Source organism: Oncorhynchus tshawytscha, linkage group LG02, assembly GCF_018296145.1.
Source record: "Oncorhynchus tshawytscha isolate Ot180627B linkage group LG02, Otsh_v2.0, whole genome shotgun sequence".
Classification (NCBI taxonomy): Eukaryota; Metazoa; Chordata; class Actinopteri; order Salmoniformes; family Salmonidae; genus Oncorhynchus; species Oncorhynchus tshawytscha.
Window position 1 is genome coordinate 37,549,126 of NC_056430.1, and position 18,095 is coordinate 37,567,220.

Genomic DNA, 18,095 nt, shown 5'->3' on the forward strand with positions numbered 1-18,095 from the left:
TACTTTTTTGCCCCACTGTACATACGGACAGTGAGGCGACTTGGAACCTGAACCAAGACAGGTGGGCCTTTTCTTCACCAGACTTGATTTCACGCTGACATATCACCCAGGTAAAAAATACATCAAAGCCGAGGCCCTGTCTCAACAATTCGGGAGATGTTCCTGTCTTTAGTGCACCCATAACTCCGCCCTCTCGAGTTGTAGCCCCCGTGCTCTGGGACGTAGACATCTTTACCCGTTCCGTGCCTCAGCATCCCTGCTCTTATCTGTCCATTGATTTTGGCACTGATCTCCCCTCTTCTAATGGTTTTACCACCATTTTTGTGATAGTGGACAGATTATCTAAATCATGCCATTGCATCCCTCTCTCTGTTCTCCCTACCACTATCCAGGTCACTGAGGCATTGTTCCAGCAGGTCTTCCAGCACTGTCGCCTTCCAGAGGATATCATCTCCGATCGTGGCCCCCTATTCACATCACGTGTATGGAAGGCCTTCATTCCTGAGGAGCCATTATCAGGACCGGCAGGGGGAGCGACCCCGATTCCTTCCCTGGGCTGAATATGCCCAGAATTCATTGCGACACTCCTCCACCGGGCTGACTTCCTTCCAGTGTATTCTGGGTTACCAGCCAGCCCTGGCTCCGTGGACTCCGAGCCAGACCTAAGCTCCTGCAGTGGACGAGTGGATCAGGCGCGCAGTTGTGGTATGGAACGATTCCCATGTGAGACTCCAGCACGCCGTACGCTGTCAGAAAGAGCAGGCGGATTGCCACCGCAGAGAGGCGCCACCCTGGTGATCGCGTCGGGCTCTCCACCAGGAACCTTCCTCTCCGCCTGCCCTGTAAGAAGTCCTGTGGGGCTGTTCAAGGTCCTCTGGATGGTCAATGAGGTAATTTACAGATTACAACTCCCCACTCACTACTGAATCTCACCATCTTTTCAGGTTTCCCTCCTCAGGGCCTGTGGTTCCTGGTCCTCTGGCTGATGCAGTCCCCCACGACACCCCTCCGCCTCCCTTAGACATCGAGGGGAGCCCTGCCTATGCAGTCAGATCCCTCCTGGACTCCCGATGTCGTGGGGGTGTCCTCCAGTACCTGGTGGACAGAGGGGTACGTTCTAAAGGAGCAGTGTCGGGTTCCGTTGGACGACATTCTAGATCCCAACATCATCCAAGATATCCACCTTCGCCATCCGGACCGGCCAGCTCCTCGCGCTCGGGGCCGTCCCCCTGGCCGGTGTCGTCCTGCGGGGGGCGGGGGTGGAGGTTCTGTTACGTCTACTGCCACTCTCCTGCTCTGGCACTCGACGCCACCGGTCTACTAACCAACAGTCCTGGCAACCCATCTTTACGCACACCTGCGCCCTATCATCAGTCACACCTGGACTTCATTACTTACCATTTATCTAGCACACTGTTTTGTCAGTCATCAGGTAGTATTGTTTGTATTTCCATGTCAGACGCTTCTCTTGTTTTGTATCGTTCCATGTCCATTATCATTAAACTCACTAACTGCACCTGCTTCCTGACTCCGTGTCTACGTTACAGCAACAAGATGTGGAAAAAGTCAAGGGGTCTGAATACTTTCTGAATGCACTGTATGTTCTTGGTAATAAAGATGTACAATATCACTCTCACCCCTGACAAAGAACACCTCAATAACCTTTTTTAGAGTATATGCTGTGTATGCTGGTCCAGCATGGTCTAGTTGGTTAAGCTGGTCTGCAAAAGCACGCCCATCATGCTCTATTGCGGTTAGATTTTTTTCAATATCTATGTTTTTGCATTACATTGATTGATTAATTAATTAATTTAGATTTTTCTACACAAATAACACATTTTTCTAAACCTTTCTAAAAAACACAACCAAGGTTAGTCACCAGGAAAAACACAACCAAGGTTGGTCACCAGGAAAAACACAACCAAGGTTGGTCACCAGGAAAAACACAACCAAGGTTGGTCACCAGCAAAAAAAACAAAGAAGGTTGGTCACCAGCCTATGCTGGAATATGTTTTTTTTTCAGAAGGGTAGCCCAAGGTTATATACACTGTACTGTGAAATAGCAATGCAATCACCATCACTCTAGTTGGGAGAAGGGTATGGGGTTTAAATCTTATATTAACCAATGTTACAGGCAACAAATAAAATGTAAGTCATTGGAGTAAGATGGTAGCCTGCCGCATCCAGTAGTGAAAAATCTGAAATGAAATGGAAAATGCAGCTAGACCTGGTTGGGGTGAACTATGGGGAGGTGGATGTGGGTGATATCTTACCTTCCTCCTCACTAGAACCCCTCTGTATGGGTGTGTAAATAGGGGGCGTTGTGTTGGAGCTGGGAGGCGCAGGCGTACTCTTTGTGAAGATCCCACTGATGAACTTGAGCATCTTGCGGTCGCGGGCACGCTGGGTGGTTCCCCCCTGACCCTGGCCCTTGCTATCCTTCCCCTTCTTCAAGTCCTCAGAAAGAGAGTGCAGGTCACTGTTGTCCAGGGTACGGCTCTTGCCCTTCCTTGCCGGCTTGGACACCTGGGTGGTGGGTTGAGCTGGCAGGGAGGTGGAGCCTGTCTTCAACCTGTCCCCTTGGGGGCTTTCCCTGGTCTCCACGCCTGTAAACCCTCCCCCCACTGGGACCCCCTGGTGAAGGAGGGTGGTCCTGCCGTCACTGTCTGCCCAGGACGCTCGGTAAGGCCCTAGGGCGGCCGCAGCACCTATCATAGGCGACCGATCCCCTATACGGTTGTCTTTGCGGTCCAGACTCTTGGCAGATGGAGGCATACTCTGATCTGCTTCCCTCAACTCCCGCCGGCTTACAGCCCCCACCCCGGCATGTGACCTCATCAGGACCTCGGGTCGATGGGTAAACCTGGGAGGGACAGTGATGGGCACGCTGACTCGGCAGAGGGTGCTGCTTGGGTCGCCCATCCCCTCCTCGCCCCTTGGAAACCGCATGGGTGGCTCCCTGTAGAGTTCGGTTTTAGGACGGGTTCCCTCTCTCCTCAGCCCTGCCTCTGAGGGGACACCTGACACCCCTGCAAGCCCCTTCACTTGGTCTTTCATGTTCTTCGGTAAGAGGGGACACTCCTTGCTCTTAATCCCCAATGTGATATCTTTTGAGGAGCCTGGCCCACGACTCTCTTTCTCCCTCATCTCAGGCTTCCCCCGCTCCTGAACAGGCCCCCTAAAGCTAATGTCCTCCTGCTCATCTTCCTCCATTTCTGTGTCCCTCTCTCCCTCCCCCACGGCACACGAGTGTCCTCCCTCATCCTCAGTGGTCCTGCTCAGCTCCTCATCCTCCTCATACCCAGGGCCCCCCACACCTCCTCTCCCTAGGGAAAGGGCCAGCTGTGGCTGGGGCCCGGTGGCCCTTCCATCACCCCCTACCGCCTCAACCTTGACCAGGGTGAGGGAGATGAGGTAGGTGGTGCGCCTTGGTAGGGTGCCTGTTTGGCTCATAGGGGCGGCAGGCTGGCAGACAGGGAGGCAGACCGACCTCAGAGCAGCGGCAGAGCCCTCACTCTGACCCAGACAGACCCGCAGGGAACAGGCATGGCAACCCACAGCTGGAGGCTTCACCAGAGAGACAACAGTCAGACCAGAAAACAGTCAGAAGGTACTGTCAAACTAACTGGCGTAGGGATACATCTGATGTGGGTGAATGGTAACTTTGTCAAGAGGTGGTAGGTGCTACCTGGAATTAGCGGAGAACACTTAACAAGGCTGAGTTACTTAAATCTAGAGTGTACTTTATTTTAATCCTTCCTGTAATCCCCTTGTCACCTTCTCTTTGCTGATCACTGGTCTCCTCCACAGGTTCATTCACAATCCTCTTTCTTTTCCCCTTTCTCTCTCCATATGAAAGATTAATTCTACAGCCCAATGCCAGGGATCTGAGATTGCTTTCCTCGATCTTGATGTTTGAGACTGGGTAGTCTGGAATTATGCAAGAGTCAACAAATGAGCCTGGTCCATTTTTCCAACAAGACTGTACTACGTAGTTCCCCACTCCACAAAATCACCCAAGATGAAATGCCTCAAGTCAGTCTTCAGCCTGTAAGCTTCTCTTCAGATAATTTCTTCACTCCCAGTGAAGGATATTCATTGTGCTTCAGAATCTTCATATCCCAATTACATTTGATTGGTTGACAAAAAAATAAAAAAAATAATGTAGCACCGTCACAGACAAAGGGTATGTATCGTGGTAAAGACAAACCAGACAGCACAGTAAACAGCTTAAGCAGACCTAGCAGAGAAAAACAGGTTTGAATGTAAATAAGAGAACAAACATCCATATGGAAATCATTCACGTGTTGCAAAGCATGTGGTGGTGAGAGTCTACTTCTGACTGCATGTGAGGCAAAGACACACTAATGTCATGCATGAATCACGTATGCACGTTGTGCGGATCAATGAAAGGCAGGCTGCAAACATCTGTTGTAATTCCCACAGTAAAGAGAAGCAGAAATGGTGGTCAGATAGGCAGAACGCAGTCACTGTTCCACTGCCTGTAATGCTCTTCTGTACAGTTGGTTCCTTCGCGCCCTTCAGTCACTGCATCCTCTCCTCTGAGTGTCTTAGGCAATTAGCAAGTCAATAAAATGTGTCTGTGAGGCAGAGAGCAAGCCCACCGGCTCAGCTTAGCCCCTCTTCTCATCAGAGCCACTGTGCCTGCTAGCCTCTCCGATAGCCCGTCGCTACCACAGCTCCAGCTCCAGGCAGGCAGGCAGACTGAGTGGAAGGGTGAGGGTGATGCGTCCAGTGAGAGATGCCTGTTCTCGGTCAAGCACTCGCGTTCTGTGGCTCATGTCGGATCAGACAAAACCAAGACAAAAACCTCTGCCTCCTCCTACCCATCACTTGCTCGCTCTCTCTCTCGCTCTGTTCTTCTTAAGGCAATCTCCTTGGCAGTTCCCACTCTCCCTCGCTCTTCTTCTCTCCCCCTCCCCTTCAGGAAAGAGGGAGCAAGCGATGATGCAATGGAGGAAGAAAGGTGATGAAAAAATCCACAGACGTCATACTGATGAATGAAAGGAGAGAGCGAGGGAGGAAAGAGAGAGAGAGAGGAGGAAAGGATAAAAATGAACACGAGTGTGAGGGGGAGGGTATAACCGTCAAATTAAATAAGGTGGTTTGAAAACAAACTGAATGGGTGATGATAAATCTTGGGGCACAGAAAAGGGAGGGGATGTGAGGATGAAAGAGGTGATCCGAACAGAAAGGAGGGTAGCTAAAGGTGGAAGAGAGGAGAGGAATGCAGGAGAGAAGGGAAGGAAAAAAAGGAGCTGGAAAAAGGTAGACAAGAGAGTGAAGGCTCCATCTACCCTCTCCCCTTTCTCTCTCCTTGGCAGTCACAATAGCTCCATCTCCCTCCAGAACGGCTCCCTTCACCCCCCTTTTAAAATCAGCAAGGATTGGGGTAGCAACAGCTTATTCACCACCTCCCTCCTTCCACCTCCCTCATCTCTCCCGCTAAGCTGCTGATACCATGTCGGTCTCTGTGTGTGTGTATTTTTTGGTTTCACTATCCTTGTGGAGACCATAAGTCCTCACAAGGAGAGTAAAACAAAGACAAATCTGACAAGCTGGGACATTTTGCTACTCCCCATATGGAAAAATACTATTTTAGGCTTAGGGGTTAGGTTTACAATTAGGGTTAGAATTAGGTCCCCACAATGATAGTAAAACAAACATGTGTATTTGTGTGTCATTGACATTGAATGAGGAAAGGTTATGCTCCTTCTTTCTTCATCATTAGTTCATTATTGACTCACACAATAAAGAGAAACCATGGGTCCAATATTAGAAACTAACACGTTATCATAATTATCCCAATAACGTTTGTACCATGTTTTCTGCTGCTACCATGTTGTGTTGCTACCATGTTGTTGTCATGTTGCTGCCATGCTATGTTATTGACTTATAGGTCTCTCTTTATGTAGTGTTGAGGTGTCGCTCTTGTCGTGATCTGTGTTTTGTACCATTGTTGTTGTAATTCCAGCCCCCGAAGGAGGCCTTTTGGTAGGCCATCACTGTAAATACGAATTTGTTCATAATTGACTTGCCTAGTTAAATAAATTAAAATACAAAATGTAGCCCATAATATACTCGCATGACTTAATGATACATGCCACGTGATTTTCAGCATGTGTACTGTATGAGTGTGTAAATGTATGTGGCTGTATGTTGTGTGTGCTCACAGTGGGGGTGGGGCTTCATTGTGTGTATAGGTATGTGTTACCCACCTGTGTCTCTTGTTTAATTGGCTGAAATCTGTGAAGGAAGAACACCCACAGAGTATGATGAATCATGTCCCCTCTAAACTGAAATTATAATGTGTAACTTACTGTGATATACACAGACAGTTGCTTATAGATACATACACATCTGCTCCTTAGAGATTATTTACACTGACTACCCAAACATCCAACCTTTACACACAAACTCTCACACACACAAACGCTGCTGTTCTATTATATACTATTTATGCCACTGCATGACCATGTAACTAACCCACTTTATATTTGTAAATACAATGTAATACAGTCCATTTTTACAATGCATACTATCTCTCTTATTACTTCTTTTACTTGACTGACTTTCAGGGCTCTAAAGTGCCCACATGCAACAAAATGTTTTGCTGTTGGACCTGTACTTTTATTTTGGAAGCACAGACTGATAAATTGTTTACGAATCATAACCAACTTTCCCTCAGAACTGTTCTGATGTTTCTGTCAGCTAAGTAATGGCATTAGCTGGCAAGAACAGCAACAATGAAATGCGGTGGAATTTAAGCTTTCTTTAACAAAATGTTTGTTTTTATTAAATGATCAACCACAACCAGGAGATGAGGACAATGTTAAAGATGGTGTTACCAATCCACTTCCTCAGAAAAAAAAGAGCTACATGTTTGGAGAGGGATTGGCCCAATTATGTACTATTAGATTTTAATTTTATTTATGAGAGGTATTGCCATGTTGAATGCACCGAGCTGTCCGTCTAAACTACTGGCACACAGCTCGGACACCCATGCATATCCCACAAGACATGCCACAAGAGGTCTCTTCACAGTCCACAAGTCCAGAACAGACTATGGGAGGCACACAGTACTACATAGAGCCATGACTACAAGGAGCTCTATTCCACATCAAGTAACTGACGCAAGCAGTAGAATTACATTTTAAAAAACAGATTAAAAAAAAAACACCTTATGGAACAACGGGGACTGTGAAGCAACACAAACATTGGCACAGAACATGCATACACACACACTGATTTAGTACTGTAGATATGTGGTAGTGGTGGAGTAGGGGCCTGAGGGAACACAGTGTGTTGTGAAATCTGTGAATGTATTGTAATGTTTTAAAATTGTATAAGCTGCCTTAATTTTGCTGGACCCCAGGAAGAGTAGTTGCAGCTCCATAATTAATACAAATACTCTTAAGGAGCCTAACGTTAGGGTCACGTCTACTCCCGCTCCCTGGCACACAACGTCGCCAGTCTAGTAACCCATCATTACGCACACCTGCGCCTCATCATTAGGCACATCTGGACTTCATTACTTCCCTGATTACTCTCCCTTAATCTTGCACTCTGTTATCACCCATCAGGCAGTATTGTTTCGGTTTTCGGTTTTCGGTTTTCTTGAGTTGATTGAGAGGCGGACCAATATGCAGCGTGGTTACTATTCATGGTTCTTTAATAAAGCAACTTCACATGAACAGACTAACAAAACAAGAAACGTGAAAAACCAAAACAGCCCTATCTGGTGCAAACACAGAGACAGGAACAATCACCCACAAAACCCAACAGGCTACCTAAATATGGTTCCCAATCAGAGACAATGACTAACACCTGCCTCTGATTGAGAACCATATCAGGCCAAACATAGAAATAGACAAACTAGACATGTAACATAGAATGCCCACTCAGATCACACCCTGACCAAACAAAACATAGAAACATACAAAGCAAACTATGGTCAGGGTGTGACAGCTTGTTTGTTTATTCACTCTACGTTCGTTCTTATTAAACTCACCAACTGCACCTGCTTCCTGACTCCCTGCGTCTTCGTTACAGAATAATGCCTCACAAAATGGAAGCAGCAGCCAACCAAGACATCTCCCAGATGGTCGGCGAACAGGGAGACCTACTTCACCGACACCACACGTTCTTCAACATCTAGATCTTCCTCAAGCGGCATCCTCCAACGAGCAGAGGATCCTATATCATGAGTCGACCCAGTGCCCCCACCACCAAGAGGTCCAAGGTTTCCACGGTTATTTCCCTGTTGACCGGGCGGGCATTGGAGTGGGCTACGGCCGTCTGGGGAGGTGAGGAGGAGCTGGGTTCCTATGATAGTCCTCTGAATAGAGCAAAGAACCTATTTGATCATCCACTGGAGGGCAGAGAGGGGGTGAGCGCCTACTCCAACTACGGCAGGAGGGCCAGACCACTGCGGAGTACACCCTCACCTTCTGTACAGTGTCAGCATCCAGCAGATGAAATGAGATGGCACTCTGCAAGTTATTCAGAAAAGGATTGCGTGAAGAGGTCCAGACTGACTTGGCATGCCTAGACGACACCCTCTCATTGGACACACATCGCGATGGCCATCCGTCTGGATAACCTCCTTCAGGATGGTCGGCACCCCCATCGACTCTCCCTCCTTCATTGACAGTTCTGAGTCAGAGCCTGAACCCATGGAGGTAGGGGCCTCACGCCTCCCCGCAGCTGAGCGATGCTGTTGGAGACAGCTGGGACTCTGTCCCTATTGCGGTCAGTAGGGACACCAGCTTCAACGGTGTCCGCTACATCCCAACCTGGGAGCCACTAGAGCAGAGGTCTCCTGGTAGGTATGACTATTCCATCATCATAATCACTCTCCACCAAACCCTTTTTAGTACCAATATCACTAGCTGGCTGTCCCTCGTGTTGTTTCTACAGCTCTAGTGGACTCTGGTGCCACAGGGAATTTTATTGATAAGGCCCTTGACTGCTCCCTGAAAATAACATCATACCTGCACTCCTCTCATTTCCGTTCAAGCGCTGGATAACAAACCACTGGGATCTGCGACTATCACAGCACCCCTCACCATCACCGTGGGACCCCTGCACCAAGAAAGCCTTCCCTTCCCTTCTCCTCCTGCTCCTCCTCCTCCTCCTCCTCATCCAGGCACCCGTACACAGTCATACTTGGCCTCTCGTGGCTCCAACACCACGACCCCACCACCTCTTAGTTGAGGATGGAGATCACTGACTTCTGTATACCATCACACATACGTGTCACAAGACAACCGATTGGCTCAAACGCATTAGGAATAAAATTAATTCCATAAATTGCTTAACAAGGCACTCATATTAATTGAAATGCATTCCAGGTGACTACTTCATGAAGCTGGTTGAGAGAATGCCAAGAGTGTGCAAATCTGTCATCAAGGCAAAGGGTGGCTACTTTGAAGAATCTCAAATATATTTTGATTTGTTTAACACTTTTTTGGTTAGTACATAATTCCATGTGTTATTTCATAATTTTGATGTCTTCACTACTATTCTACAATGTAGAAAATAGTAAAAATAAAGAAAAACCCTGGAATGAGGAGACAAACAATCCAAACATTCCACTGAGGGGTGGCGAAGCCATTGTTGTCATTCTTCTTTTATGCTGTTGTGACATTTATCAAGTCAACCACCAAGAAAGAGTGCATTCCCTTACCACTGGGGACCACGGCCCTGTGCATTCCAACACACCACCTGCATAACTAAAATGCTGCTCTGGAGAGCCACACCACCACTCTCCTTTTGCTAATCTGATAGTTGACACATGTTCTGCATTCTGGTGTAATCACCGGCATCAGACTACATTCATTTTGGCCTGAGGTGTGACCTCTTTCTTAAAGGGACACATTTATTTTTCTCCAAGTCTGGAAGGGAGGCTAGGCCCGGCTGTGTGACAAGGGCATTATGTGATCCTTCCATAGAGGAATTAAATCAACATTTAGCCTCCCCGGCCACATCGTAATGACGATTAACATCCTCCTGCCATGAAGGGTGTGGGCGGTGTGTGTGTGTGTATGCAATGTTAAGTAGAAAGGGGGATGGGTGGGACTTAGGAGACCCCTACGCAGGCAATCAGAAATTGGGCACACGCACATACAAAACTAATGACACTTGACACTTCCGCAATGCAAATGAAATAATGGAAAACACATAAATTAGTGTGTAGAAATGATGTGCATACACACCTTACACACAGACACTGCAGATTGAAACACTCACACACACAGTGGGAGAGGGTGAGTGGGTTCAGAAATCGAATCAGAGCTCTTGAGAGAAGATCCGGGGTGTTTCAAATTGTCCTAATTGCCTCGTAACTGCAAAATATGAGATCTGCAATAACACAAAGAAAGAAACTAGACGAGGCTGACAAGTCTGCATCTGAATGATTAGGACTGGAGATTAGGATATAATCTAACTGCCACACCAGTAGAGAGAAGCCAGGTGGTGTGTTGCAGTGAGTTCGGTCTCGGTCTCTTCCTCTGTGTCTCATAGAGATGCTATTGAAGGTGAATAGTGTCTCCTAACGAGGAGTGATACCTGCTGTGAGGAAAGGCTAAATGACAACACAAGGTGGAGGGACAGAAGAGATGAGATAGGATAGACGTAAGACAGGGGGCGGGAGAGCATTTTTGAGGTGCTTGATTTGGGTTAAGTCCAGGGAGTGTACATGAGGAGACACTGTAAAAGTGTGTGATAAAATAAACATTGTAGGAGTAAAGCAAATTTTGAATTGTAAATTAAGTAGAGTACAGGGGAGGGAGGAAGCTGTACCAATACATACTCTGCCTGTCTCCTTGAGGCAGGAAGTGGCTTTGCAGAGAGACAGAGGAAATAGGGCCAACAATGACGAGTATCGCTGCCATGAAAACGTCTCAAGGGGCACGCTATCGGTAACCACAACTTGCATAAATGCACAATCAACCTGATTGCTCATTATATTGTCACGATTGTTAGTTCAGGGCATGGAGGTTTGTTTGACGTTAGATTCAGATACAATATTTGAATAGTAAATTCAACAACATCCTCTACCACATTTACAGCTTTACAGTTAGTAGAATTAAAGTAAACACGGGACTGGTACAGTTGAAGTCGGAAGTTTGCATTCACCTTAGCCAAATATGTTTAAACTCAGTTTCACAATTCCTGACATTTAATCCAAGTAAAAATGCCCTGTCTTAGGTGTCATCTTAGGTGGCACTTTATTTTAAGAATGTGAAATGTCAGAATAATAGTAGAGAGAATTATTTCTTTCATCACATTCCCAGTCTGTCAGAAGTTTACATACACTCAATTAGTATTTGCTAGCATTGCCTTTAAATTGTTTAACTTGGGTCAAACATTTTGGGTAGCCTTCCACAAGCTTCCCACAATAAGTTGGTTGAATTTTGGCCCATTCCTCCTGACAGAGCTTGTGTAACGGAGTCAGGTTTGTAGACTTCCTAGCTCGTATACGCTTTTTCAGTTCTGCCCACAAATTTTCAATAGGATTGAGGTCAGGGCTTCGTGATGGCCACTCCAATACCTTGACTTTGTTGTCCTTAAGCCATTTTGCCACAACTTTGGAAGTATGCATGGGGTCATTGTCCATTTGGAAGACCCATTTGCAAACAAGCTTTAACTTCCTGACTGATGTCTTGAGATGTTGCTTCAATATATCCACATAATTGTCCTCCCTCATGATGCCATCTATTTTGTGAAGTGCACCAGTCCCTCCTGCAGCAAAGCACCCCAACAACATGATGCTGCCACCACTGTGCTTCACGGTTGGGATGGTGTCTTCAGCTTGCAAGCCTCCCCCTTTTTCCTCCAAACATAACGATGGTCATTATGGCCAAACAGTTATATTTTTGTTTCATCAGACCAGATGACATTTCTCCAAAAAGTACAATCTTTGTCCCCATGTGCAGTTGTATGACGGTGGCTATTTGCAAAGGGTGGCTATTTGAAGAATCTCAAATATATTTTGATTTGTTTAACACTTGTTTGGTTACAACATGATTCCATATGTGTTATTTCATAGTGTTGATGTCTTCACTATTACTCTATAATGTAGATAATAGTAAAAAGTACAGTAAAACCCCCAGTAGGTGTTCTAAAACTTTTGACCGGTGAGCCCGTAAAACAGCGCCATCTTTCATAACATACAGCATTGCGGTATGTATCGTCCAATCGCAGAGCAGATACAAGTAATGTGATCTGCTAACACACTGCCCTATCCCACCTGGACAAGAGAAATACCTACAGTTGAAGTCGGAAGTTTACATACACTTAAGTTGGAGTCATTACAACTCGTTTTTCAACCATTCCACAAATTTCTTGTTTATAAACTATAGTTTTGGCAAGTCGGTTAGGACATCTACTTTGTGCATGACAAGTTATTTTTCCAACAATTGTTTACAGACAGATGATTTCACATATAATTCACTGTATCACAATTCCAGTGGGTCAGAAGTTTACATGCACTAAGTTGACTGTGTCTTTAAACAGCTTGGAAATTCCAGAAAATGATGACATGGCTTGAGAAGCTTCTGATAGGCTAATTGACATCATTTGAGTCAATTGGAGGTGTATCTGTGGATGTATTTCAAGGCCTACCTTCAAACTCAGTGCCTTGTTACTTGACATCATTGGAAAATCTAAAGAAATCAGCCAAGACTTCAGAAAAAAAATTGTAGACCTCCACAAGTCTGGTTCATCCTTGGGAGCAATTTCCAAATGCCTGAAGGTACCAGATTCACCTGTACAAACAATAGTACGCAAGTATAAACACCATGGGACCACGCAGCCATCATACTACTCAGGAAGGAGACGCGCTCTGTCTCCTAGAGATGAACGTACTTTGGGGCGAAAAGTGCAAATCAACCCCAGAACAACAGCAAAGGACCTTGTGAAGATGCTGGAGGAAACAGGTACAAAAGTATCTATATCCACAGTAAAAATGAGTCCTATAGCGACATAACCCGAAAGGCCACTCAGCAAGGAAGAAGCCACTGCTCCAAAACCACCATAAAAAAGCCAGACTATGGTTTGCAACTGCACATGGGTCAAAGATTGTACTTTTTGGAGAAATGTCCTCTGGTCTGATGAAACAAAAATAGAACTGTTTGGCCATAATGGCCATCGTTATGTTTGGAGGAAAAAGGGGGAGGCTTGCAAGCCGAAGAACACCACCCCAACTGTGAAGCACGGGGGTGGCAGCATCATGTTGTGGGGGTGATTTGCTGCAGGAGGGACTGGTGCACTTCACAAAATAGATGGCATCATGAGGGAGGACAATTATGTGGATATATTGAAGCAACATCTCAAGACATCAGTCAGGAAATTAAAGCTTGGTCGCAAATGGGACTTCCAAATGGACAATGACCCCACGCATACTAAGTTGTGGCAAAATGGCTTAAGGACAACAAAGTCAAGGTATTGGAGTGGCCATCACAAAGCCCTGACCTCAATCATATAGAAAATGTGTGGGCAGAACTGAAAAAGCATGTGCAAGCAAGGATGTCTACAAACCTGATTCAGTTACAACAGCTCTGTCATGAGTAATGGGCCAAAATTCAACCAACTTATTGTGGGAAGCTTGTGGAAGGCTCCCCAAAATGTTTGACCCAAGTTAAACAATTTAAAGGCAATGCTACCAAATACTAATTGAGTGTATGTAAACTTCTGACCCACTGGGAATGTGATGAAAGAAATGAATGCTGAAATAAATCATTCTCTCTACTATTATTCTAACATCTCACATTCTTAAAATAAAGTGGTGATACTAACTGACCTAAGACAGGGAATTTTTACTAGGATTAAATGTCAGGAATTGTGAAAAACTGAGTTTAAATGTATTCTGCTAAGGTGTATGTAAACTTCCGACTTCAACTGTATGTAAGAATGCTGTTCACTGACTATAGCTCAGCATTCAACACCATAGCACCCTCCAAGCTCATCATTAAGCACGGGGCCCTGGGTCTGAACCCCACTGTGCAACTGGTTCCTGCACTTCCTGACAGGCCGCCACCAGGTGGTGAAGGTAGGAAACAACACCTCCCTACGCTGATCCTCAACACAGGGGGACCACAAGGGTGGGTGCTCAGCCCCCTCCTGTACTCCCTGTTCACCCATGACTACGTGGCCACGCTCAGCATTCAACACCATAGCACCCTCCAACTCAATTATCAAGTTTGCAGACGACATAATAGTAGTATGCCTGATTACCAACAATGACGGGACAGCCAAGAGGGAGGAGATGAGGGCCCTCACGGAGTGCTGCCAGGAAATTAACCTCTCCCTCAACAAAACGAAAGAGATGTTTGTAGACTTCAGGAGACAGCAGAGGGAGCACGCCCACATCCACAGGACCGCAGTGGAGAAGGTGAAAAGCTTCAAGTTCCTCGGCGTACACATCACTGACAATCTGAAATGGTCTACACACATACAGACAGCGTGGTGAAGAAGGCACAACAGCGCCTCTTCAACCTCAGGAGGCTGAAGAAATTTGTCTTGGCCCCTAAGACCCTCACAAACTTTAAAGATGCACAATTGAGAGCATCCTGTCGGGCTGCATCACCGCCTGGTATGGCAACTGCACCGCCCACAACTGGAGGCCCCTCCAGAGGGTGGTACGGTCTGCCCAATGGATCACAGGGGACACACTGCCTGCCATCCAGGACACCTACAGTACCCAATGTCACAGGAAGGCTAAAAAGATAATCAAGGGTGGGGGGGGGCTAAATAAGTAAATAATGGTTACTTCTCAGAAAGTATTGAGCTTTTAAAATGAGTAAAACAATGGCCATTGAAATGCTAGCTATTTAAAATGTATCCAACAAGATAATCAATGGGTTAGAAATCCAGGGGATAAAAACAAAAAGTGTCAATGTATGCTGATGACTCTAGTCTGCAATCGGGATCCCTGCACAGTCTCATTAAAGATCTTGATCACTTTTCTAGACTCTCTGGATTAAAATCTAATTATGACAAGTGTACCATATTACGTATTGGATTGTTTAAAAAAAGTGTTTACACTACCTTGTAGTTTACCAATAAAATGGGCAAGTATGTGAATACTTGGTATTCACATCTCAAAAATATAATTTAACTTACCACAATCAATTTCAATAGAAAGTTAACAAAAATAGATAAGATTCTACAACCATGGAGAGGTAAATGCTTGTCTATTTATGGAAAAATCACATTGATTAACTCTTTGTTCCTATCACAGTTTACTTACTTACTAATGGCACTGCCTACTCCAGACGACTTTAAAACGACAAAATTAAATGTGTCTATTTATATAATGACTGAGTTTGTGGGGCAAAAATGATTAAATATTATAGCTTTAAACCTCTCACTAAAAGCTTCACACATACATAAGTTAAACTTAAACCCAAAATGGTTCTCCAGTAGATTATTAAGAAAGGCTCATCCTTTGTTAAAAAAAAGTCTTTATACAGATAAAAAATTCTCATTTTTGACTAATTGAAAATTATATTTTGTTTAAAGTATTGCCTTTTCTTAAAAAAGTCATACAAAGCTGGTTACAATTTCAGTTTCATCCCCCAGAAAAGATAGAACAAATATTACAACATATGTTATGGTTAAAATTCAAATATACTGATTAATTTTTCAAATTTTCATTTTTATTTTATTGTATTATATTTATTAATAATATTATGAATATTTACTTATTTTCCACCATAATTTGCAAATAAATTCATTAAAAATCCTACAATGTGATTTCTGGATTTTTTTTCTCATTTTGTCTATTATAGTTGAAGTGTACCTATGATGAAAATTACAGGCCTCTCTCATCGTTTTAAGTGGGAGAACTTGCACAATTGGTGGCTGACTAAATACTTTTTTGCCCCACTATGTAAAAGTGTACGTAAAATGTGTATGTAAAATTAGATTTGATACCTTTTTATACTTGTCAGAAATGTCCAGATCAACTAGTCCAGGTTTCTCCGATCAAATAGCCTAACCTAAATGGCACTAAATAAAATAGACAATATGGAATGGACAATCACAACTGTTGTGTAGGATTTTCACCCCATTGTCATGATCAGTTGTTGAAAGTTGATCATAGCGACAAAGAAAATACTTCTGCATTTCCCGCTGTGTGAACACATTGCAAATAGGCTCACGATAACTCCTGATAAAGTTGGGTAAATTATATTCAGAACTTAAATAACCAAATTGATTAGTCACAGGAATTAAGACTAATAAAGCCAATGCAATGGCCTGTTTTACAAATGGTGGGCCAACAACACAGATGAGCATTGATAAAATTCCATTGTGGCAGACATGGTAGGCTATACCCAAGTATGCACGAGCCAACGTCTTTTTTCGGTCCTGTCCGGATATCGTTTCTTGGTGTTTATAGACAACATAACATTGACGGGCATTCATAAAATTCAATTTCAGACAACACTGTGGGCTACACCTCAGTAAGCATGTACCGATGCCTATAAGCATGTACCGATGCCTACACCTTTTGGACGTATTTTTTGTTGCAGTTCTGTACCGGCCTTGATTTCCACAGACATTGGTTTTTGTTCCGGTCCGGACCAAATCTGAACCAATCATAGACGTCTATTTTTGGTTCAGATTTGTTCCGGTCCGGACCAAATCTGAACCAATCATAGACGTCTATTTTTGGTTCAGATTTGGTCCGGTCTGACCAGCCTTGATTCGGCCCAAACATAGACATCTACAAATGACTTATTTTCAACTTTTATTCAGAACCGAAAATGTACCCGATTTCAACATCTGGAAAATACGTACTTTCAACGTCCGGAAAATATGCCTTTTCAACATCCTGAAAAAAAAGTATTTTAAACATACGGAAAATAGATTTTCACGTTTCATTCAGAACCTAAATTGAACTAGTCTTTTCAGACGTTTAAGTTATGTTTTAGAAGTCATTTCAAGTCATTTTGCTTAGTGGGACTATTCTAGTTTTGCTGGGGGCGCAGGACGTTCTCCAATGCTGGAAGGGGGACCCGAGTGAAAAAGTTTGGGAACACTTGGACTAGGCTAAAGGAACATATATTAGCCTATCAAGTTGCCAGCACTTTGAAATGACGTTTTAAAGTGGTGTATTTTAATTACAGGTAGGCTATCATTTTGATTTTAATGAAAATGCGTCCACTATTTGTCGGTTGTCAGGACAACTCCTTGCATGATAAACTGGGATGAGGGGCCAATGGCAGGTCATGGGGCTAGGCCTATTGAATTGCTTACCTTGGATGCTGTGAAGGTGAACGTTTAAACCAGAGCGAAGCTGTAGGTCGTCGACGCTCTCCAACTGCTTAAAAAGTTTGGCAAAGTTGTTCTTCACAATTTCATAGCGCCGTACCTCGGTCCGAATTGCATTGGAAAGCGCTAACTTGTTGCTGCTGTTCATAATGACACCTGTCTCTGGTGATTACATGCGCGAGATTGACATTCGTTATCCACCTGCGCGCACTTCTCCAAACAGTTCAACCAAAGCTAATCGAACCTATGTATTCAGTTTAATAAGAGCTTCTGTCTGCAAAGTAGCCTACATCATCAATCAAAAGTACTTTATTCATTTGAGCAAATTTCTTGTTCCGTTTGTGCCTTACAACGACTACTTCCTTGTTTTAAAGAGCTGCAAAGAAGAATGCTGATGAGTCGGACTCGTTTTGTCCTCTGAAAAAATATGACACCTCATGGAGACAGTGTTTCCCACTGGGCACAGACGTCAGTCCAACGTCTAATGTTGATGTACATTTGGTTGAGTTGTGAAATAAATAAAAAATCACTATGTCATTGGACTTAAATGTCTTTATGTTGATTACTTTTTGCCAATCCAATCTGTTTTCCACGTTGATTCAACGTCATCACTTATTTTGGGGGGTTTAAATTACTGGAAACAACTTTGATTCAACCAGTCTTTTCACAGTGGGTTGTGTGTGTATGTGGCTTTGTAGGAATACAAGTGAAGTACGCCCTACATTTATTTGGACATTGAAGCGAAAACATTTCATTTGACTCAATACTCCAGAATTATCGATTTGAGATCGAAT

At 44.4% G+C, this 18,095-nt stretch overlaps 1 protein-coding gene across 6 annotated transcripts in view; it reads right to left on the reverse strand.

The window, feature by feature from the left end:
• Positions 1-17,756, reverse strand: part of LOC112216352 (arf-GAP with GTPase, ANK repeat and PH domain-containing protein 1) — a 49,414-nt gene extending 31,658 nt beyond the window's left edge. For 2 of the 6 annotated variants that reach the window (XM_024376306.2, XM_042297975.1), the window contains exon 1: positions 17,287-17,756. In XM_024376306.2, the coding sequence (XP_024232074.1) occupies positions 17,287-17,449 (163 nt within the window). In that variant the 5' untranslated portion in view covers positions 17,450-17,756. Of the gene's footprint in view, positions 1-2,273; positions 5,332-17,286 lie in introns of those variants that run through there. The other 4 variants (XM_024376315.2, XM_024376289.2, XM_042297958.1 and 1 more) reach the window with 4 other exon arrangements.
• Between the last annotated feature and the right edge of the window lie 339 nt (positions 17,757-18,095).